Source organism: Scatophagus argus, chromosome 17, assembly GCF_020382885.2.
Source record: "Scatophagus argus isolate fScaArg1 chromosome 17, fScaArg1.pri, whole genome shotgun sequence".
Taxonomy (NCBI): domain Eukaryota; kingdom Metazoa; phylum Chordata; class Actinopteri; family Scatophagidae; genus Scatophagus; species Scatophagus argus.
The window spans coordinates 21870215-21893309 of NC_058509.1; the positions used below are offsets into that span (position 1 = coordinate 21870215).

A 23095-nucleotide genomic window follows, 5' to 3' on the forward strand; every position below is an offset into this window, starting at 1 on the left:
TTCTGCACCCTCCTCTGCTCCTCCCTGTCTCCAGACCTGAAAGCCCTCTTCTTCTTGTTCAGAAGTGCCTTCAGGTCACTGGTGATCCAGGGCTTGTTATTGGAGAAGCAGTGCACGGTCTGGGCTGGTATGGTGGTGTCCTCACAGAATCTATTGTTAAGACATCTAGTGTTAAGAATGCAATTTATTTTGAGTGCTTTTTGATTCCATTACTGTGGCGCAATTAGGAGGATCCCTGGTCCCCCTCCTCCTTATTCCAGTGGCGTGACCTCGGTGAGTGACCCTTCCTGCACCCCCCACCTCCCTCTTGCAGAGTTGCAGTAACTGCGCCAGGGTGTACGCCAGGAGGCATCAATATTTTTTAGCTTTTTTATTTTGCAAGGGGCGGGGCGGGGCAAAGTGTCACCCTGGGCGGTCATCCACTTCGCCCATATGAGAAACCGCTACTGGGTTTTATTATTTCCCGCTTTAGGCTGGAAGTTCAGTCTCCTCATGTGTCATGTTTTGTTTTACTTCCTGTCTTTGTGTGCTTTTCGTGTCATCTGTGTCTCCTTAGTCAATTAGCCACTTGTGCATTATATATATGTCAGTTGCCTTGTCTAATATGTCCTCTTTGCCCGATCCTCATTGAATTAGAAGTTGTCCTGGTCCACCATCTTGCAGGTTGTCCCAAAATTCTTCACTGTGGGAAGTGAGTACCAAAGAGCGGGGAGGGATCTCTGAAAAGCCGTGATCAAGGATACATGAGACCGAACGAATACCGACAGACATGCCAAAACTGATATTAGCTATTTATATGACGCTGCAGCTGATCAGACTGACCTGATACATCGCAACATAACTGAGTTTTCCTACCGAAGTGATGACAGATTAAGTCCATCCACTCATTTCTTTCCACTGATTTGCAGTCGAGTCACAGTGGCAGCAGATGAAGCAGAGTATTTCCAGCGTTCCTCTCCCTTATGTTTTCCAGCTTCTACTGGAGCATCCCAAGACGTTTCCAGACCAGACGGGATATGTAATGCCTCCAACAAGTTCTGGTCTGCTCCCAGGTTTCTTCCCAGTTGGACATGCCTGGAGAACGTCCAAAAGGAGGCTTCCAGGAGGCATCTCAATTAGCCTAAACCACCTCAGCTGTCTCCTTTTGACACAAAAGAGCAGCAGTCCACTCTGAGCTCATGCCAGTTGTCCAGTCTCTTCATCTTATCTCTAAGGTTGAGTGAAACCACCCTGTCCATAATCTCATTCTTTTGGTCACTACCCAAAATATTTACCTTAATAAATAACTTCCAGTGTTCATAAGACACCACAATAATTTTATATCAAATAGTAATAATACCACAATCAGAATATCAGTTAATATAGGTGCAAACAATGAATGAATAATATGCTTACAGTCTGCCAGCAGAAATGGTTCCTGTGTCTCTGAGAAGGCCACAATATAAACTTACATTGTTATAATTTATATATATTATAGTATAGTATATATATGGATTAAAACTCACAGGGGATGCAGGGGAAATAAAAAGTTACAGAGGAAGAGGGAAGCTTTGAAACAGCGGAGGCTTATGACTAGAAAGTTTGAGCCGTGTCTCCCCTCTATCGTCATGGGAAATGTGAGGTCACTCGGGAATAAGATGGACGAACTGATGGCACTGTCGCAGAGTCAGAGGGAATACCGGGAGTGCAGTTTGATGTGCTTTACAGAGACATGGCTGCACCAGGATATACCCGACGACAATGTGACAGTAACGGGCTTCCATACGGTCCGTGCGGACAGAGACTGCGCTACCAGCGGTAAGCACAAAGGGGGGGGGCTTGCCGTGCTTGTCAACAACCGGTGGTGTAATCCAGCTCACATCACGGTGAAGGAGCGCATCTGCAGCCCGGATGTGGAACTTTGTGCCGTTGGACTACGTCCATATTACTTGCCCAGGGAGTTTTCACATGTTGTCATGGTAACTGTTTATGTTCCCCCCTCTGCAAACCCCAGCAGGACATGTGACACTATTCACTCTGCGATAGCCCGGATACAGACTCAGCACCCGAGTGCATTCATTGCAATCTCGGGTGATTTCAACCATATTAACCTGGACAAAACACTCCCCACTTTCACTCAGTTTGTGAACTGTCCTACCAGAGAGGGAAGAACAATAGACCTGCTAATGCAAAGGACTGTTACAGCTCTTCCCCCCTCCCCCCACTAGGCAGGTCAGATCACAACCTGATCCACCTCTCCCCCTGCTATGTGCCTCTCGTAAAGCGTCTGCCCGTAACTTCAAGGACTGTGAGGAGATGGACAGATGAGGCGAATGAGACACTCCAGGGCTGTTTTGAGGTGACAGACTGGCAGGCACTCTGTGAGCCCCACGGCGAGGACATTGATGGGCTCACTGAGTGCATCACTGCCTACATAAACTTCTGTGTGGACACCATTGTCCCAACCACAACGGTAAGTGTTACCCCAACAACAAGCCGTGGGTAACCAAGGACATCAAAGCCATCCTCAACGACAAGAAGAGGGCTTTCAGAGCAGGCAATAGGGAGGAGGTGAGAGCTATCCAGCGCACCCTGAGAATAAAGATCAGGGAGGCAAAGGAGAGGTACCGCAGGAAGCTGGAGTGGAAACTCCAGCAGAACAACACGAGAGAGGTGTGGAGTGGCATGAGGACCATCACAGGTTACGGGCCAAACAGCGGAGGAGTTGATGGCAGTGTGGAACGGGCGAATGAGCTGAATCAGTTTTTTAACAGATTCGACACTGGGACCCCAATTCACGCTTCAATCGACTCCTCAGCAGTACGGTTGCAGCAACCAGCCACTCCAGCCTCTCTCCCTCCCCCCACATTCCATCTGGATGGCCTCGCTCACACCTCGTCCCCAGAAGCCTGGGTGGACCACTCTCACCTGGGTACCACAAGCACTCCTCCCCCACCCATCACCCCAACAATGACCTTCACAGCTGACCAGGTGAGAAGACAGCTGCAGAGACTCCGTGCAGGCAAAGCTGCAGGCCCAGATGGCGTGAGCCCTAGGGTCCTGAAAGCCTGTGCCCCCCAGCTAAGCGGAGTACTTCATCATGTCTTCAACCTGAGTCTGAGTCTTCAGAGGGTCCCCGTGGTGTGGAAGACGTCATGCCTCGTTCCTGTCCCGAAGACGCCGCGTCCCAGCGACCCCAAGGACTATAGGCCTGTGGCCCTGACGTCACACATCATGAAGACCCTGGAAAGACTCGTCCTGGAACAGCTCCGGCCCATGGTCCAACCACTTCAGGATCCCCTTCAGTTCGCCTACCAGCCCCGCCTTGGAGTGGACGATGTCATCATCTACCTGCTGAACAGAGTCTACACTCACCTAGACAAGCCGGCAAGCACTGTGAGAATCACGTTCTTTGATTTCTCGAGTGCGTTTGACACCATCAGGCCGGCTCTGCTGGCGGAGAAGCTGACAGCGATGCAGGTGGATGCCCCACTGGTGTCCTGGATCGCAGACTATCTGACGGGCAGACCGCAGTACGTACGCTTGAAGTGCTGCCTGTCAGATGAAGTGATCAGCAACACCGGGGCTCCACAGGGGACTGTCCTCTCTCCCTTCCTCTTCACTATTTACACCACAGACTTTACACACTGCACGGAGTCCTGCCATCTTCAGAAATTTTCTGATGACTCTGCAGTGGTTGGGTGTATTACTGGGGGGGATGAGAGAGAGTACAGGACGGTAGTGGACAACTTTGTCACATGGAGCGGGAAAAACCACCTACAGCTCCATGTGACAAAGACCAAGGAACTGGTGGTGGACCTGAGGAGGACTAAGGCTCCAGTGACCCCTATCAACATCAAAGGGGACACTGTGGAGGTGGTGGAGGAGTACAAATACCTGGGGGTGTACTTAGACCACAAACTGGACTGGTGCAAGAACGTGGACATGGTCTACAGAAAGGGCCAGAGCCGCCTCTACTTTCTGAGGCGGCTGAGGTCCTTCAACATCTGCAGGACGATGCTGAGGATGTTCTACGAGTCGGTGGTGTCCAGTGCCATCACATATGCCGTTGCCTGCTGGGGCAGCTGCCTGAGGGTGAGGGACACTAACAGACTCAACAGAATCATCAAGAAGGCCAGCCATGTTGTGGGAGAGGAACTGGACTCTCTGACAGTGGTGTCTGAGAGGAGGATGTTGTCCAAAATAAGAACTATACTGGACTTTCCCTCTCACCCTCTCCACAATGTGCTGATCGGCTACAGGAGCTCGTTCAGCAACAGACTCATACTGCCACGATGCACCACAGAGCGACACAGGAAATCATTCCTGCCTGTCGCCATCAAACTGTTAAACTCAGCACTGTGACGGACACACTCACTTGTATATACAATGTACATATTGGCTACTTCTACTTTTACACATTGTACATACCTGTATTTTTAAATTTTCTTAAAAATTTTTGAATACAGTTTTTTGTAAATACCTGTACTTGAGATTTTAGTTTTTCTGTAAATACCTGTACTTGAGATTTTAGTTTTTGTTTTATCCTATTTTTATACTCTGCACTTTTCTCCTTTCTTGGTCGGGAATACTGCATGTGCAATTGTCTGTAGAAACAAGAATTTCCCTCCAGGGATTAATAAAGGAATTCTGATTCTGATTCTGATAAAGACTGGATTGAGCTTGGTCTTTATGTGCAGGTGATTCATATGCAGGTGTTTGTTTAAGTAACAGATAGAATAAAAACAGTGAGTGCAGTGTTTGGGTGTCCACAAACTGGTATCTCCAGTATCTCCATGTAGCTATTATGAGTAGATGAACATACACAGACACATTGCTGTATGGAGAATGAGAACAGCATACTGTTGAAAACTTGAACGGGTATTAATGCTGACACAGACTGGACCAATCTACATTTCATTATGTTATACAACACAGATGACTTCTATGATGAAAGGCAGTTTATTATGTGTGATGTTTAAGTTGCAGCTAAACTGCTGGAAGGAGATGATGGGAGGAAGGCATTCCTCCACTTTTACCTTGGGGATGAAAAGAACCACCAGGGTGATGTAGACTGAGAAAACAATGGCCAAGGAGGCAAAGGCAAAGGAGGCATCCTGTTGAGAGGAAAGGATCATGGTGACCGGAGCTGTGATCAAACACAGCACCTGCAGAAAACAATGAACAGAAAGAGTACGTTCTTTTATTACAACAAAGGAAGCACATTAGAGGAAGGTCACAATGAGCCTGCAAGTCAAAAGGAGCTGGTGGTATTATGAGGAAAATAGCTTAAGAACATGTCTTCATACAGTGTTTTCTTCATATGGGTATCTTTCAGTTCAATAAAGTAATTAAATAAAATTATTAAAAAATAATGACCTGGACTAAAATGCCCGGAACACGAAACAGAGTCCAATCCTATCCTATCTGGGAATGGGTTTGACTTACTGCTAGCAATGCAAACCAAACTCTCACTCTGGCCCTTCTTGCAATGGACCATCCACCCCCTACCCCTAGAGAGCCCCCCACAGGATACTGTTAGGGACATGGTCATAAGCCTTCTACAAAGCAAAGAACAAAGAACAAAAAAATCAACAACAAAAGATTGTTGTTCCTCTTTTGATGACATGGCACTGTGACAGCGGCTGCCTGTCCCAGCAGCAACTGGATTGTCTTAGCCTGTGTGCATGTTGGAGTGACTTTTTGGAGCGATCTATGGACTTTTGAACCTGCCTGCACAGTCTGGAGCTATGATGATCAGACTCTGAAGCCTTTATTGTCATTGTACAGGGAATACAACGAAATGATAGCTGGGTGGATCGGACATCTTATTTTACTGAGCTTTGTGCTGGGACTCCTTACCACGCATAGCCATGTGTTATAAGTGCGCGTGAATGGCGGTTGGCCTGTTCACCTCAGAGATAACTGGCCAATGACCCTCGGTTGCAAGTAAGACCAACCTCTGTACGGGGCAGACCCAGCCCAAGAAGATAAAGGCAAACTACAGTTGGATATCTGGGCTCCTTCTGACTGAGATTCTGCGAGAGCTCTGTCACTCCGAGCCAGCGCTGCCATACTTTACCTGTGACCCAAATATATTGTACTTCTGTGAACTGAAGATCTCTCTGGCCTGTTCTTGGGCTTCCAATTAAAGAATCGAGCTAACAAATTTGGTGCCGTGACCCGGATTGGTTGGTTCTGAGATGGCGTCCGACTGAGGACCTCCAGAGTCAACTGGAGGAGACCATTTGTCAGACAATTCCAGAGGCTTCTAACCAAAGGTAAGCAGAAACCCTTTTCCTATCTGAAATTTCTGCACATTGGACATTGGACATGCTAAAACAAAATTGTCTGATCAATATATGGAAGATGAAAGTGACATATTTTGTCATTGGAGGGAACTCACTCCAACGAAATTCGTGCTCTGCATTTAACCCACCCAAGTGACGTGCACACACACACAGCAAACCCGGGGCAGTGGGCGACCGCGTGCAGCGCCCGGGGAGCAGTGGGGGTTAGGTACCTTGTTCAAGGGTACCTCAGCCATGGACACCGGTACGGGGAATCGAACCGGCGAATATATATCAATATTGTCTGATATAGTAAATTTCTGTCTATACGTACCTGCTTGTTTACTGTTTATTTAACTGAATGGTCATATGTAAAATATAAAACACAGAGACTCACGTGAGGGACAGAACATGAGTGTCCTAGTTATCTGAATTTAGAAACATAAAAGACGTAAAATTCATACTATAATGAATAACCCCTTGGGGATGTCTTCAAAATTTTAACAAGGATGCCAACTTCCGTATGATGACGTGCAAGACGGTACTATGTTAGGTGATGCTGCGAAAGGCGATGAATTGGTTTTGGGGTTTTTTTATGTTGGAAAAAAAAACTAACCTGGATCGAAGCTCTCCCTATAGTGCTATTTACCCTCCAAATGCGACAATGAATGTCAGCCCACATGAGGTTTTGACAGGAAGAAAAATACCCTGTCCTTTTACTACTGCACCAACAGACATACTGCCTGTGTTGTTACAGTATGAAGATCTGTAACAACACAGCCGGGATAGCCGGGATCCACTCATCACCGCTGCTTTGTGTGACAGGGTCCTGCTGTCGGCTATGCAGATAGCAACAGGTCCAAGCACCACTTTGCTGAGCTACTCTGTCAACCAGCTGATGTAGCTCAATATCTCCACCACTCCACCATGCTTCTCAGTCATAAAACAACTTGGTCTTCTTTGCCATCCACGATATGTCCATAGAAGCTCCTGCAGAAAGTTTGTCTATTCACAGTCGACTCACACCATCCCAACTCTCTGGTCAGCCATGCGACCTTTCGCTGTCTCCTACTGGACAGGTAGCACAGGCGTTTCCATGTCAATACCTTTCAGAGAGCTTAATGTAAAATGTGGAGTGGATTTCAATCCACAAATCACAAACAAATCCTGCTTCATACGTGATCATATCCTGGACAAATGCCTAGACTTGATTTGCATTACAGAGATATGGCATCAACCAGATAGCTTTTCTGTTTTAAATGAAAGCTGTCCCTCAGGTTACAGCTACCTGCAGAAAGCTCGCAGCACAGGCTATGATGGTGGCCTGTCATCTATCACAGCAACCTGAATTTGTACCCACTGCCTCTACCTGAACTGTCCTCATTTGAATGCCTTGCTTTTAAATGCAAAGCCTCTACACCTGTGCTGCTTTTGTCATCTATAGACCACCAGAACCAAACTCATATTTTATTCTGGAGCTGTCAAACCTTTTCACAACTATCTGCATATCCAACTATCTGGATGACCTCCAATTTTTTATTATTAAACTCAGACAAAACTGACATCATTGTTCTAGGCCCCAAACACCTTAGAAATAGAATAGCTGATAATATTCTCTCTCTGGACGGCATTACTTTGGCCTCCAGTACGACTGCAAGGAACCTCGGCGTTATCTTTGATCAAGATGTGTCATTTATTCATCACATTAAACAGACCTCTAAGACCGCCTTCTTTCACCTCCGTAATATTGCTAAGATTAGGAGTGTCCTCTCTCAGAGTGATGCTGAAAAACTTGTTCATGCTTTTGTTACTTCTAGGCTGGACTACTGCAACTCACTATTGTCAGGATGTCCAAATTATTCTATTAATAACCTGCAGCTGATCCAAAATGCAGCAGCTAGAGTTTTAACAGGAATCAGTAAAAGGGATCATATCTCCCCCATCTTAGCTTCTCTTCACTGGCTTCCGGTAAAATTCAGAATAGACTTTAAAATTCTCCTACTTACATATAAGGCCCTAAATGGACTCGCCCCATCATACCTGCAGGATCTAATAGTCCCATATATTCCCAATAGATCACTCAGATCACAGAGTGCAGGTTTACTTACAGTTCCCAGAATTCATAAAAGTAGAACGGGAGGACGAGCCTTTAGCTATCAGGCACCCCTGCTGTGGAACCAGTTGCCAATCTGGGTTCGACAGGCAGACACCACCTCCACTTTTAAGACTAAACTTAAAACCTTTCTGTTTAGTAAAGCATATAGTTAGCACCAAATAAAGTGTGTAGGGCTGGTAGGCATAGTTTCACCCACCTCATGATATATAGCCACAGGTAGAATAGGTCTGACTAACTGTTAATCTTTAAATCTCTATCATAGCTAAGCTGCTATAGGCCTATGCTGCCGGGGGACACAAACATGATCCACCAAGCAGTTTCCCCTCCTCCTTTTCCTCTTCTATCCTCTCCCCTCGTCAGATTAACATGCAGTTCATTATTTTATGTCACTAACTGTGTGTCCAGTGCTCCTCGTAGTCTTGTGTCTCTCCCTCCCTTTCTCTCTCTCTCTGTATCTTTCTGCAGGTATCTCTCCATCCAGATCTTCAAGTTGAACTGTAGCCGGCTCTATGACCAACCCAATGTGTATTGTTGACATCTGCCTGTCATTCCTCTATGTACCGACTATGGGCGGGGTGGTTCTCCCTACGGGCCGAAATCGAACTGATAGGATAGTGATTCTCAACATCACATAAAAAAAAAAAAAAAAAAGAATACATGAATGTTACAGCAGTTCATTATAATTTTCAATACTATAAATTTCCTATAACTTGTGAAATGTTAAAATCATATTGAGGTGGTAGCAAAAAGTGAAACTAAACCGTTGAGATTTTGTTTTGCTTATCTTTTTAGTAATGTCATTTCTCATGTTGCAAATTGCTTTCCTGCCTGTACAACATCCATTGCACGTCTGCCCGTCCTGGGTGAGGGATCCCTCCTCTGTTGCTCACCCTGAGGTTTCTTCCATTTTTTCCTGTTAAAGGTTTTTCTGGGAGTTTTTCCTTAGTCGATGTGAGGGTCGAAGGGCAGAGGATGTTGCTGATGTTATGTTAAGCCCTTTGAGACAAACTGCTTGTAAAAATGGGCTATACAAATAAAGTTGACTTGACTTGACTTGACATATCCTCATAAAAAATCATAATTTGGGGGGACTTAAACATCCATGTCGACACCCCTTCCTGTCACACTGCAACTGAATTCCTCCAACTCAAACCAGGGGACACACTCTTGATTTAGTCATCACGAACTCTGCCCCTCTCACCAACTTGCAGGCCTATGACCTCAATGCTTACTCAGTGTGGGCTTTGCCCTGGGATCTGTTTCTCTCTGATTCTCTTCTCTCTTTTTTGAATGTGTTACTTACACACCTGTAAAGTGTCTTGTTACGAATTGGCACTTTAAATAAAATTGAATTGATTTGAATTGAATTGACCTTGAGGTGTCCGATCACCGACCACAAGGCAATTTCCATGGAATTAATATTCTCCCATCCCGTTAAACCAAAACACCAGATATGTTTCAGAAATATCAAAAACATCAACTCAGAACACATGACAGCAGACCTCCAGCATCTCCGGACCAGCTGATGAAGCAGTCCACTACTACAACACCCAGTTGAGCATCCTCCTGGACTCTAATGCCCCAACCAAAACAGCATGATCGCAGTTTTACTCTGACACCATCAAGAACAGTCCAACAAACTCCAGACAGCTTTTCTTCACTGTAAACCATCTTCTGTATCCACAGCCCCCCCACCACCCACCCCCCACCCTACACACACCCACAGCCACCACCAGAGAACAATGTAATAATTTCATGGATTTCTTCAAATCAAAAATTGTATCCATTTGTTCTCTCTGCCCCCTCAACCCATACAATTCATTCAACACATCTACTGTCTGTCATCACCCAACCCCTAAACTGTTTTCCTGAAGTCACCCTGCATGAGGTACAGGATATCATTAAGAGGATGAAACCCTCCACCTGCCTCCTGAACCCCTTTCCTACTGCGCTGGTTAAAACACATATTTCTACCCTAGCCTCCCTCATCACTTCTGTAATAAACAATTCCCTACAAGCTGGCCATGTCCCTTCTGCTCTGAAACATGCCTTCATCAGACCACCACTAAAAAAGCCAACTTTTGATCCAGATGTCTTATCAAAGTATAGACCCATCTATATCCAAAGTACTAGAAAAGCCAGTTGCCATTCACCTTTAAGACCATCTCAAACAAAATAATATGTATAAAAATTTCCAATCCAGTTTCTGCCCGGCCCATAGCACAGAAATAGCCCTGCTTAAAGTCACAAATGACATACTTATGGCATCAGATTCCAGCTCTCCCTCTCTTCTGATTCTCCTCGACCTCTCTGCTGCATTTGATACAGTTGACCATACCATTCTCCTTCACCAGCTTCATCACACCATTGAATTCACTAACACTGCCTTCAGCTGGTTCACCTCATACCTCGCAAATTGAACAGAAGGCATCTCTCTTGGACATTCCAGTTCACATCCTCACACAGTCACCTGTCGAGTTCCCCAGGGCTCAGTCCTTGGTCCCATCCTCTTTATCATATACTTACTCCCCCTCTGCAAGTCATCAGCCACTATGGCATTTCTCACCACTGTTACGCTGACAACACACAGCTCTACATCAAAACAACTGCTGCAACCCCACCCTCATCATCACCATCCTCATCACAATCATCACAACTCACCATCTGTCTGGAGGAGATAAAGGCATGGATGGGACACAACTTTCTACAACTAAACAGCTCCAAGACAGAAGCCATCATGATAGGCACCCTCCACCAGATGAAATCATCATCCATAACCAGCATCACTTTCTCCGGTTTCAACATTCCGCTTTCCTCAACAGTCAGTATCCTTGGTGTTAGAATGGACTCTCACCTCACCTTCTTTGCAAGATCTCATTCCACCACCTCCGTAATATTGCAAAACTCCGCCCCACTCTCACCTTCCCGGATGCTGAAAAGTTGATCCAAGTCTTTGTCTCCTCCAGACTGGACCACTGTAACTAACTTCTCATCGGGATTCCTAGCAAGAGCATACAGAAGCTCCAGTACATCCAGAACTCTGAAGCTCCAGAACTCTGAAGCTAGAATCCTGGCACTGTTGCTGGGAACTTTAAGTGGGCTAATTTGTTAAACCGGTTTTTTAATAGGTTTGACTCTCCTACCCCCAGTAACAGCTCTGACAGCCTGCAGGCCCTGGGTCTGACCCCTCCTCCTCACTCACCTTCTGACTGTACAACTAACTTTGGTATCACTGCCGACCAGGTGAGAAGAGAGTTGGAGAGGCTTCACCGTGGGAAGACCCCTGGTCCAGACAGCATTAGCCCAAGGGTACTGAAGGCCTGTGTGAGCCAGCTGTGTGGAGTCCTGCAGCACCTCTTCACTATGTGCCTGCAGCACCAGAGAGTTCAGGAGCTTTATAGAACATCATGCCTGGCCCCAGTGCCAAAAAAGTACATCCTATGGCACTGAATCACCACAGGCCCATAGCCCTGACCTCCCACATCCTGAAGACCATGGAGGTTGGTCCTGGCACACCTGAGGACACAGGTGTGTGCAGGCAGAAACCTCTGCAGTTTGCATACCAGCCCCAGGTAGGGATGGATGATGCTATTATATACCTGCTGCAGAAGACCTACTTCTCTCTGGACAGAAACACCACCACTTCTTCTGATTGCATCATTTTCTTTGAATTTTCATCCACCTTTAACACCATCCAGCCTAGTCTGCTGAGGGAAAAGCTGGAGAGAATGGATGTGGACACACCCCCCATCGCCTGGATTACTGACTATCTAACGGGCAGACCACAGTTTGTGAGGTTACATCTGACAAGCAACATCGGGGCTCCCCAGGGAACTGTGCTCTCTCCCTTCCTCTTCACCACCTACACTGCGGATTTCAAGTACTGTTCCAAGTCGTGTCACCTACAAAAGTACTCAGATGACACAGCTATAGGGTGTGTGTCGAGAAGGGACAGGAATACAGAAAACTGGTGGATAACTTTGTGAGGTGGTGTGGGGAGAACCACCTACAGCTGAATATGGCAAGACTAAGGAGATGGTGGTCAAGTTTAGCTGTACGAAGACATTGCCGCTGCCGATCTCCATCTCGGGAACAGATGTGGAGCGGGTCACATCGCAAGTACCTCGGTGTTAACCTCAACTGCAAACTGCAGTGGTCCACAAACACTTAGGTACTCTACAAAAAGGGCATGAGTAGACTCACTCATTTATTCTGCAGACTCAGGTCCTTCAACATCTGAAGCAGGATACTCCAGATGTTCTACCAGTTAATGGTGGCCAGTACCATTTTCTCCGCAGTAGTGTGCTGGGGTGCGGGACTAAAAGTGAAGGATTCAAACAGAATCAACAAACTCATAGAAAAGCAACCTTTTGAGTTTGTTGATTCTGTTTGAGTCAGTTGTGGGGACCAAGCTGGCTCCGTTGGAGGAGGTGGTGAGAGACAGAATGCTGGGGAAGATCGGAGAAATAATGAACAATGTCTCCCACCCCCTTTACAGCACTCTGAATAGCCTGAGGAGCAGCCACAGCCAAGACTACTGCAGCCCAGATACGAAAGGGAGCGCTACAGCACGTCCTTTCTGCCTGAGGCTATGAGACTTTACAACAATCATGTAGCCTCCAGATCTGTGCATCTTAAACAACCTTAATCTTTACTGAGTAACGTGTGTGTGTCTTTGCCTTTTATTGTGATGCTAGGACAAACTAATGGGCATTAGATCCCCCCCTCGGGGATCAATAAAGTTTAATTCAGTTCAATTCAATTCAAAATACACCCAGACTGGTTGGACAAACTCCCATGCCCCCTCCAGCACCCTCATAACTCAAAACCACATTGCTCCTCTTGAATCCAGAGATTCAAGATTGTTTTTCAGTTCAATTTATATAGCACAAAATCACAACAAACACTGTCTCATGACACTTTCCAGTTAGAGTAGGTCTAGACCAAACTAAATTAATTTTGATTTTTGTAGAGACCCAAAAAAGAGAGAGAGAGAGAGAGAACAAGACAGTGGTGGGCAGGTACATAGACAGAGATGCATAACAACAGCAATAACAACAGAGTACTGGAATGGCAATGATGGTATTTCAAGAATTTCCCTTCAGGGATAAATAAATAAAGGAATTCTGTATTAATAATAATAATTTTGATAGTAGTAGTAGTAATAGTAATAGAAGTAATAATAATAATAATGTAGAAATATCACTGGAAATAACACTGCATCCTGGGAACATAGAATTCTAGTTGGATAATAAGGTAGTATGAGCTCTTTAAGATAAGATGGCACTTCACCATTTAGGGCTGTGTATATGAGGAGGAGAAATTTAAACTCTACTCTGAATTTTACAGGGAGCCAGTGGAGAGAGGTCAGATTTGACAAACGGGTGGACTCTCCTTTCTAGCACCCTGGAGCAGACCTTCCCAGGGAGGGTGAGGAAGGTGATCCTGCTGTAGTTGGAACAAATACTTTTTTTGAAAGGGGCGCCACCAGCCCAATCTGCCACTGCAAAGGCACCAGCTCCCCATCCACAGTGTAAACAGCGTGAATGAAGTGCCGCATCCCTCTCCTTAGTCGCCAGACGGTTTACCAGAATTTCTTCTGGGATGACTGAAAGTCTTCAGCGACTACCCAGGCTGCACATCATTTGCCTTGCTGGTAGCTGTCAGTTGCCTTTAAAGTTCCACTAGCCAGTCATGCCCATCCATGCCCAGTAGGACATCTTCAGCTTAACGTCACCCTTCACCTCTGATGTCCACAGCTGGTTTGGGGATTTCTGTCGCAACTAGCACCTGTGACCTTCTGATTGCAGATGTCATTGGCTGCATGAGCACTGAAGTCCCCCAGCAGAACAACAGAGTCCCCAGTAGGGGCACTTTTCAGCACCTATCCCAAAGACTCCAGAAAAGAAGTGGTAAACCACCTCTGACAACACAGCTCCTTGGATCATTAGGGCACTCAAACCCCTCCACCATGATAAGGTGGTGGTTCATGGAGGGGCAATTGTGAATTTATAAATGGATAATTAATTGAAATTATTAATAGTTAAATAGTGGTGATAATGCAAAGTTAAATAATTTCCTTCACTTTACAAGATGAGCATCTACACTCTGCTATAGCGAATGCCGGTATGCATCTGTTTAAGTTTGTTGTTATCTGCCAATAAACACAGAGAAGAAGAAGAAGACAAGCAACAAGCACAGTATCACACATCTCTTCAGGTCTCCACGTCAGGTCGTCAAATCTCCACGTCAGGTCGTCAGGTCTCCACTTCGGGTCGTCAGGTCTCCACGTCTCGTCAGGTCTTCACGCCTCATCAGGTCGCCATGGAGGCGTCTCATGGATTGGATGTTGGTCCAGGCCCTGCACTCGGACCGCTGGGTCCAGACCCAGCATTTGTGCAAACCGCCTGAAGCATCTTGCCCCGTCTGGATGATGAACTGGGGTTGCCTGCCCGAGGTTTCGGGCCAGGCCCATGCCCTGCACCCAGGTTGAAACTGACTTGCTTTTTTTTGGTTTTGTGCCCTTTGATTTGTTCCCTCCTTCCTGGTCCCCCTCCACCCGCCCAGCCTGGTTTTGAACTGGTTTTTCTTTTTAGGGACATCTGGGATCTGTCCCTTAAGTGGGGGGTACTGTCATGCCTGGTGTTTTTGTTATGCTTTGTCTTTTGATTTGAGTCCACGTGCCATGTTTCATATTTGTCTTGTCATGTGTTTCCATGTTTTATGTTCAAGGGTTTTGTCACGTCCTGTTTTATTTTGAAAAGCGTCACTTCCCCTGTGTGTCCTGTATTCAGGTAGCTTTGCTTTTGGTTTTCTTGATTGCTTTCTCCCTCCTAATGTGTGTCACCTGTGTCTCGTTGTCGTGTCTATTTGGTCCTTGTCTTCCCAGCCACCTTTGTCAGAGTGTTTTTGAATGTATTCAGTTCTTGCCAGGAGATCTTTGCCTTGTCTTGTCTTGTCTTGTCTTGCCATGCCATGTTTAGCCAGGAGTTTTTCCTTAGATCTCAACTCACAGTTAGTGCGAGCCTGCTTTTGTTTAGTTTTTTTTTTATTAAAAAAAAAGATTATTGTTTTTTGGATCTTGGCCTGCCTGCCCTTTTTGACTCTGCATCGGGGTTCAGCCTTTTTCTGCGTCAGCCAAGACGCCCATTTGTGACAGTTTCTGAAACATACAAAACCTTCCCTCCCTCCCAATCTGGATACAGAGCAAACAAGTCAACAGGGGACGACATCAGCATAGCACAGCTCTCCACACTGCACTGACTCACCTGGGACATCCTGGGAGAATGATGTTTGTGGACTTAAGTTCTGCATTTAATACCATCATCCCCAGCAGTTGGGTACCAGGGTACCAGTCAGCACGTATGGAGGTGGATTAAGGACTTTTTAATAAACTGCCCACAGTTAGTCAGACTGGGGACCCATCACTCCTCTAACCTGATGCTCAGCATTGGAGTCCTCTGCTTTACACTCAATACACCTATAACTGCGCACTAGCTCACGATACAAACACAGTCATTAAGTTTGTGGATGACACAACTATAGTGGGAGTGATACCAAACAAAGATGAATCCACCTATAGGGATGAAGTCCAAAAGCTGACTGTATGGTACTCTGGAAACAGCTTGGCACTTGGCAAAGACAATAAATATAAAAACAATAAAAACACTGCATCTGAAACTATACAAAAGGTCCATCTAAAACTATAACTATATATAAATAAACACATTCAAGCAAATGAAACATTCACATTCTGCAGGTATTGCACGGTTCATCAATATAGCACAGTGATCATTTACAATATATTCAAGCTTTCAGCTTGTGCTTTCAGTCAGCCTGAGGGCAGCAGTTCAGAATCTCACCCAGGATGACCAGGGTGAGATGGGTCCCTGAGAATGTTCTGTGCTTTCTTGAGGCAGCGAGAACTGTACAGATCTTCTGGGGAGGAAGAGGGCAGCCATCTTTTGAGCTGTAGTGACAACCCTCTGGAGTGGTTCTTCTTGAGTATTCTCAGGAAGTGAGGTCTCTGTTGTGCCTTCTTGACAATGGTGTTGACACTCTAGGTTAGGTAGTCCTCTATGTAGACGTGTGCCTTACCTCCACTGTGAGCATATGGCTACTGTGAGCTTATTGCAGACCCTGCCTGGAGTCACTGCTCAGGAAGCAGTCCTCGATCCGCCTCCTGTAGGTAGTCTTGGCCTATCTGATGCCTCCCTTCAGATTGGCTCTGGCTGCACTGTGTTGTGGCTCATTACCAGACCCGAAGGCAGTGTTCCTCTCCTTGAGCAGGCGCTGCATTTCTTTTGCTTTTTAGTTGGGATAAACTTGGATGTGTTTCGTCCTTTGTGAGATCACACCAGCTTTTCCTTGTTCTCAGCTGCAGCCATATATATATATTTTTAAATATATCTTTATTATTAATTATTGGTAGGCCACTTGATACAGTCTAATGTTGGGAACTGCCAATCCTCCCTGACCTGATGGCAATTGCAATTTTGCTAATTTAAGTCGTGGTCTTTTACCATTCCATATAAATGAACTAAACCAGCCATTCACCGTCTTGATAGTATTATTATTTAATAGTTCTGGAATCATTTGAAATTTGTAGAGCAAACGAGGTAAGATAGTCATCCTAATAAAAGAGATTCTTGCCAGCATCGAGAGTGATAAAGAAGACCACCTCTCCAGGTCATTGTGGATGCGCAAAGGTTGAAAATTTGCTTTAAACATCCTTTGCAATAGAGAAGTAATGCCTAGATAAACAAAGCCTTCTGTTGCCCCTGTTGTGGTGGTGGTGGTGGAGTGGTGCACCTGACCCACCCAGTGGCATGGCCTCTGACTTACTGAAATTTATTTTTTGACCAGAAAACTTACTAAACTCATTAATAACAGTAAGGACTGATACAATGGATGTTTCTGGTTGAGTGATAAACAATAAAACGTCATCAGCATACAAGGAGATCTTATGTTGTCTATGATTAATCAATACACCATGAACAGTAGAATGGGTTCTAATGGCTTCTGCCAATGGCTCAATTGCGATCGTGAACAACAAAGGTGATTAAGGGGCACCCCTGATGCGTGTCCCTCCCCAGAGCAAAATAGGGAGAACATCTACCATTCGTGATAACAGCCCCTAGCGGATTATGATAAAGCAACTTCCATCCCTCCATTTTCTGTACCGCTTAGATAAAGCAACTTGACCCATTCAATAAACTCTTTACCTAAATCAAATTCTTTGAGTGTGAAAAACAAGAAATACCACTCTATACAATCGAATGCTAAAGCCATCAGGGCCCAGAGCATTTCCTGATTGTAAAACACCAACTGCTTCATTTATTTCTTCCAACGCTATAGGTCCTTCCATACTGTTTTTTGTTATTCATTAGGACAGATTGGAAAAAAAAATGAATTCTGTGAAAACCTTCTTTATGCCATTGTTATCCATTTTCACCTGCCCAGAGACATCTTTACCTGAAGACATGTTCTGAAAATCAGATCTACCCTTGACCAGGCTGGCTAAATACTTGCTGGGTTTGTTACCAAATTCATGTAGTTTTTGCCTTGCGAATCTTATACTCTGCTCTGCCTTCTGAGTGAGCAGCTAGTTCAATGTTGCTCTTGTGGTCAAAGTTGCTTTAAGATTAGTATCCGTAGGGTTCTGGTAATATGTCCTCTCACACTCAGATAGCTGTATCTCTAATTACCATTGTTCTTCCTGATGCTTACATTTTCATAAGACATAATCAGACCACGTGAATAAGCCTTACGCCGCTCCCATAAAATAGAAGGAGATATATCAGATGTGTTATTACAAGAAAAGAACATCTGAAACTCAGTCTGAAAAAAAGATCTAAAATTCCGGTCATCCAACAAATGATTATTAAACCACCATTTACTCGACCACTGTCGGGCCGCTTCATGTGAGAAATTTAAGTAAACCAGGGCATGGTCTGATATTGTAATGCTCTTTAACTCACACATAACACATCAAAGACTGCATTCTTTCACCTCTGCAATATTGCAAAACATTAGAAAGATGCAGAAAAATTAGTCCATGCATTTATTACTTCAAGGATGGATTATTGTAACCTTTTATCAGGTTGCCCCACTAAGTCTCTAAAGCAGACCTAGGCTACGGGCCGTAGTAGTAGCCCCTGTAGTCCCTGTCTGGCCCGCTTGAGGCCAATCATAAATTACATTACAACATAAATTACAAAAGAGCGGTCGGATTTGACTGTTTTTCTCAGGCTTTGGATGAGAGCATGACACCGCCTAGCTACTCATCTTCTTACATGGGATAACTGCAGACTTTCAAATCACGGAGGAGCTGGCAGCCATGCAGTCAATGAAAGGGACAACCACTGGTAATGACTTGTTCACAGAGGTAAATGCATGTTTGGACAAGTTAGGACTGAAATGGGACAAGCTGGCGGGTGTGACAACAGACGGTTGTCCAAATCGGATGGGGAAAAATGTTGGACTTTTAAAGAGAATGCAGGATAAAGTGGCAGAAATGAACCCTGAGCAGAAATTGACATTTTTGCATTGCATTATACATCAGAAAGTGTTGTGTAAGTCAGTGTTAAAAATGAACCATCTTGTTGATGTTGTAGCTAAAACAGTTAACTTCATCAGAGCGAGAGTATTAAATCGCAGACAATTTGTTGCACTTTTGGAGGAAAATGAGATTGAACATGGTGACACAAGCTATCACTGTGCTGTCAGGTGGCTCAGCCTGGGCAAAGTACTGAAAAGTGTCTCGGGCCTGAGAGACCAGATTCAGCATTTCTGTGTGAAGAAAGGACATGACATCCCAGAGTTTTCAGATGAAGACTGGGTGGCAGACCTCAGATTTGCTGTGGATGTGACTGCACTAATGAACGACCTAAATGTCAAACTGCAGTGCAAGGGCCTTTTTGTGCATGAGATGTACAATGCAGTGAAGGCTTATATGAGAAAGCTGCAGCTTCTCTCAAGCCAAGTGAAGGACAGCATTCTGACCCTCTTGCCAACACTAAAGGAAGCCACAAGATCAGCCAATCACTGCCACAAGTACTCAACCATGTTAGAAGCACTGCATGGAGAGTTTTCAAGGCGATTTCAAGATTTCAAAACTTTTGAGAGTGAAATGCACATGGTTTCTTCTCCCTTCAACTGCAGCGTGGATAATGTACCAAGTGATGTTCAGATGGAACTCATTGACCTGCAGTCTGACACACTTCTGGCAGATCACTTCAGGTCAGTCTCCCTGCTGGACTTTTACTCCAGCAGTGAAACTTTTCACACCTGAGGAGGTATGCTCAGAGGATTCTAGTCCTCTTTGGATCTATCTACATATGTGAACAGACATTCTCAGTGATGAAATTCAACAAATCCAAACACAGATCCTCTATCACTGATGACCACAGCGGTCCATCGCATAGCCACCTCATTCAACCAGATTTCACTGCACTTGTTCATGCCCAGAACAGACCGGATTATTCTCACTGAAGAGGTAAAATGAGGTGGAAAACAAATAACATTATTTGTTATATTGTTGTGTTTCTATAAACGTGTTTGTTGTATTTCACAGTTTGAGGAGATTAACAAGTTAAGAATAAATTGCACTGTTAATGATTATTTTTGTTTTTTTATTTGACTTATACACCAGAATTTCACATAGCCTAATATAAATATTTACAGAATAGTTGTATTCTTCTGATTACCAGTACCAGCTTGTGAGGGACCAGAGTGGTCTCCCCGAATAATGGGATCTCGGCAAGATTGGATTCAGGCGGAAGAGGTTGAAAATAGGAGGCAGCAAAGCATCAGCTGCCAGGAAAAACCCTTTTATTTTCCCGGAACACAAGGTTTTCACAGCCAGACAAAATGCAGAAATAATGCAGGAACTAAACACCGATAACAAACACTCACAGCAGCACATGGTAGTTCTCCCTAGGAACAACAAGAGCAAAATGAGGCTCCTTTAAATAGTGCTGCTTGTTGAGCCCAAATGGACCAAACCATTATGGAGGGGATTACCAACAAACATAATGGTCCATCCAATACACTAATCATAATAAATAAATACAAAAAATAAATACTGCAATATTTAATTTATCCACAGCGGCGCGCGCTTCCGCAGAGGAGCAGTGGAGCTGGACCGGGAGTGCAGGTGACTATGTGAATGTATGACAAACCAGAGTCTTTACAAACTGAACTGAAGAGGTGGACGAGTAGTGGGTACCTCACCACACGCCTGGGTGCTAAACCAGGGAGAAAACTGACACGGGTGAGTTGTGGTTGTGGTGAGTGAGCGACGCAGTGGGCTGAATTTACAGCGACAAAGCGTCCATGGCGTACGCCACGCCAAACATGTCACCAAGCATTTAAAATATATATAAACTGACGACAGAGTCCATTTCTCCGTGTGCGTGTGTGTATGTGTGTGCGCACACGCATCCGCGTATACATGTGCCACAAAGTCCAAAAAGTTTTTTAATTTTCCGACGCTGCCTCGCAGGCCACATCACCCAAACGTGTCCCTCGCGGGTGCTCACCTTCTCACATTTCCCTACCCCTCTGGAGTCTCGCCAACTGGGTGGCGAGACAAGAAGTCTGCCACGGTATTCTGCTTTCCCACCCGGTACTGCACCGTAAAACGGTACGACTGCAATGACAAGAACCAGCGGGTGATACAAGCATTGGAGTCCTTCATGCGGCCCAACCACTGCAAGGCGCGGTGGTCAGTCTCCAATGAAAAGTCTCTACCTAATAGGTAATATTTCAAAGTGTCCAGAGCCCACTTCACGGCCAAACACTCAAGCTCAACTGTTGCATACCTGGTCTCTCGAGGAAACAGTTTGCGGCTGATGTATGCCACAGGCTTCTTGCTGTCACCCTCTCCTTGGAGCAGCACTACCCCAAGACCAACACCGGAGGCATCAGTCTGGACAGTGAAGTGCTGTCCAAAATCAGGACTCTGGAGCACTGGGTCCTTGCAGAGTGCCTCTTTCAGGTCCAGGAACACCTGCCCCTGCTTCTCCCCCCACTGGACCTTGGAGGATCCCGACTTCCGGGTCAGGTCCTACAAAGGTGCCGCTCGCCGTGCAAAGTCCGGCACAAACCGGCTGTACCACCCCACTAGGCCCAGGAACAACCGGACATCCTTCTTGGTCTGGGGCCGCGGGCAGTCCAGTACCGCCTGAACCTTCTCTTTCTGTGGCTGAAAGGCTGTATAGGGCCTGGCCTCCTTAGTCAGAGGTACTTGCCAGTATCCTTTGCACAAGTCCAAGGTGGTGATAAATGATGCTTTGCCCAGGCGCTCAATCAAATCTTCCAGCCTCAGCATAGGGTAAGCATCAAAGTGGGACTGTGCGTTCACTCGTCGAAAATCAATACAGAAGCGCATGGTGCCATCCTTCTTGGGCACCAGCACTACTTGGTTGCTCCACTCACTAGACGATTTTTCGATCACCCCCAAGGTCAGCATCTCCTCCACCTCCGCCTTGAGGCATGGCAGAAGACGCTCCGGTACCCGGTACATCCGCTGCCGCACCGGAGTTGTGTCTTTCAGAGGGATGGAATGCTCGACCACTGTCGTGAAGCCCGGTCTCTCTTGGAAGAGACCTGCAGGGATGACCGCTTCCATCCCTCTCTGCTGCTGAGGAGTCAGGTGCGACAGGTCTAGGGTGGTTGACTGCTGGCTGATTGGGAAGAACTGCTCAGGACTCTCCTCCCCCTCTGCCACTGCCACCATACTTAGTTGCAACTCCGGTTGCCTCTCATGCCACTCCTTCAGGAGATTGATATGGAACGTTTGCCTGGGTTTTCTCTTCCCAGGAAGGTCAATCTCATAGGTGGCTGGACCCATCTTCCGCACCACCTTGTAGGGCCCCTGCCACCTGGCAAGCAGATTGTTCTCAGTGGTGGGCAGAAGAAGCAGAACCTTCTGCCCTAGTTGAAGACTCCTCTGCCTGGCTGCCTTGTCGTACCAGGACTTCTGGTGAGTCTGGGCCTGCCCCAGGTTCGTTCATACCAGCTCTGCCATCTCCTCCATCTTGTCTCTCATCTTCAGCACATGAGCCAAGATGCTGTGAGTCTTGGGAGACCTGGGTCCCTCCCAAGCCTCTCTCAGGACATCCAAGGGACCACGAACCTGTCGGCCATAAAGCAGCTCAAAAGGTGAAAAACCCGTGGAGGCCTGGGGGACCTCACGGTATGCAAAAAGTAAGAAGGGCAGCCAGCGGTCCCAGTCTTTCCCATTGGCTGCCACAAACTTCCTCAACATGCTTTTAAGCATCTGGTTGTAACGCTCTACAAGGCCATTGGACTGAGGGTGGTATGGAGTGGTTCTTATGCCCTTAATACCCAGCAAACCATAAACCTGTTTCATGGTCTTTGAGAGAAAAGCTGTGCCCTGGTCCGTAAGGACTTCCTGTGGGATGCCCACCCTGGAGAAGAGTTGCAATAATGCCTGTGCTATGGGGCGAGCTGTTACCTTGCGCAGAGGGAAGGCCTCTGGGTAACGGGTAGCATAGTCACAGACTACCAGAATGTACCTGTAGCCTGTCTGTGTTCTTTCCAGGGGACCTACAATGTCCATAGCAATGCGAGTAAAAGGCACCTCGATGACAGGAAGTGGCTGAAGGGGATAAGGGCTAGTCTTTCTGCGGGTACTCATGCTCATCCCCATTTACACATAAGACCCTCAGTTTTCCATCCGGTA

The 23095-nt window shown here is 46.0% G+C and overlaps 1 protein-coding gene across 1 annotated transcript in view; it reads right to left on the minus strand.

The window, feature by feature from the left end:
• gabbr1b (gamma-aminobutyric acid (GABA) B receptor, 1b) overlaps positions 1-23095 on the minus strand; it is a 167347-nt gene that overhangs the window by 12836 nt on the left and 131416 nt on the right. Inside the window, exon 16 of the mRNA XM_046416938.1 lies at positions 5019-5147. Coding sequence (XP_046272894.1) covers positions 5019-5147 — 129 coding nt within the window. The remainder of the gene's footprint in view (positions 1-5018; positions 5148-23095) is intronic.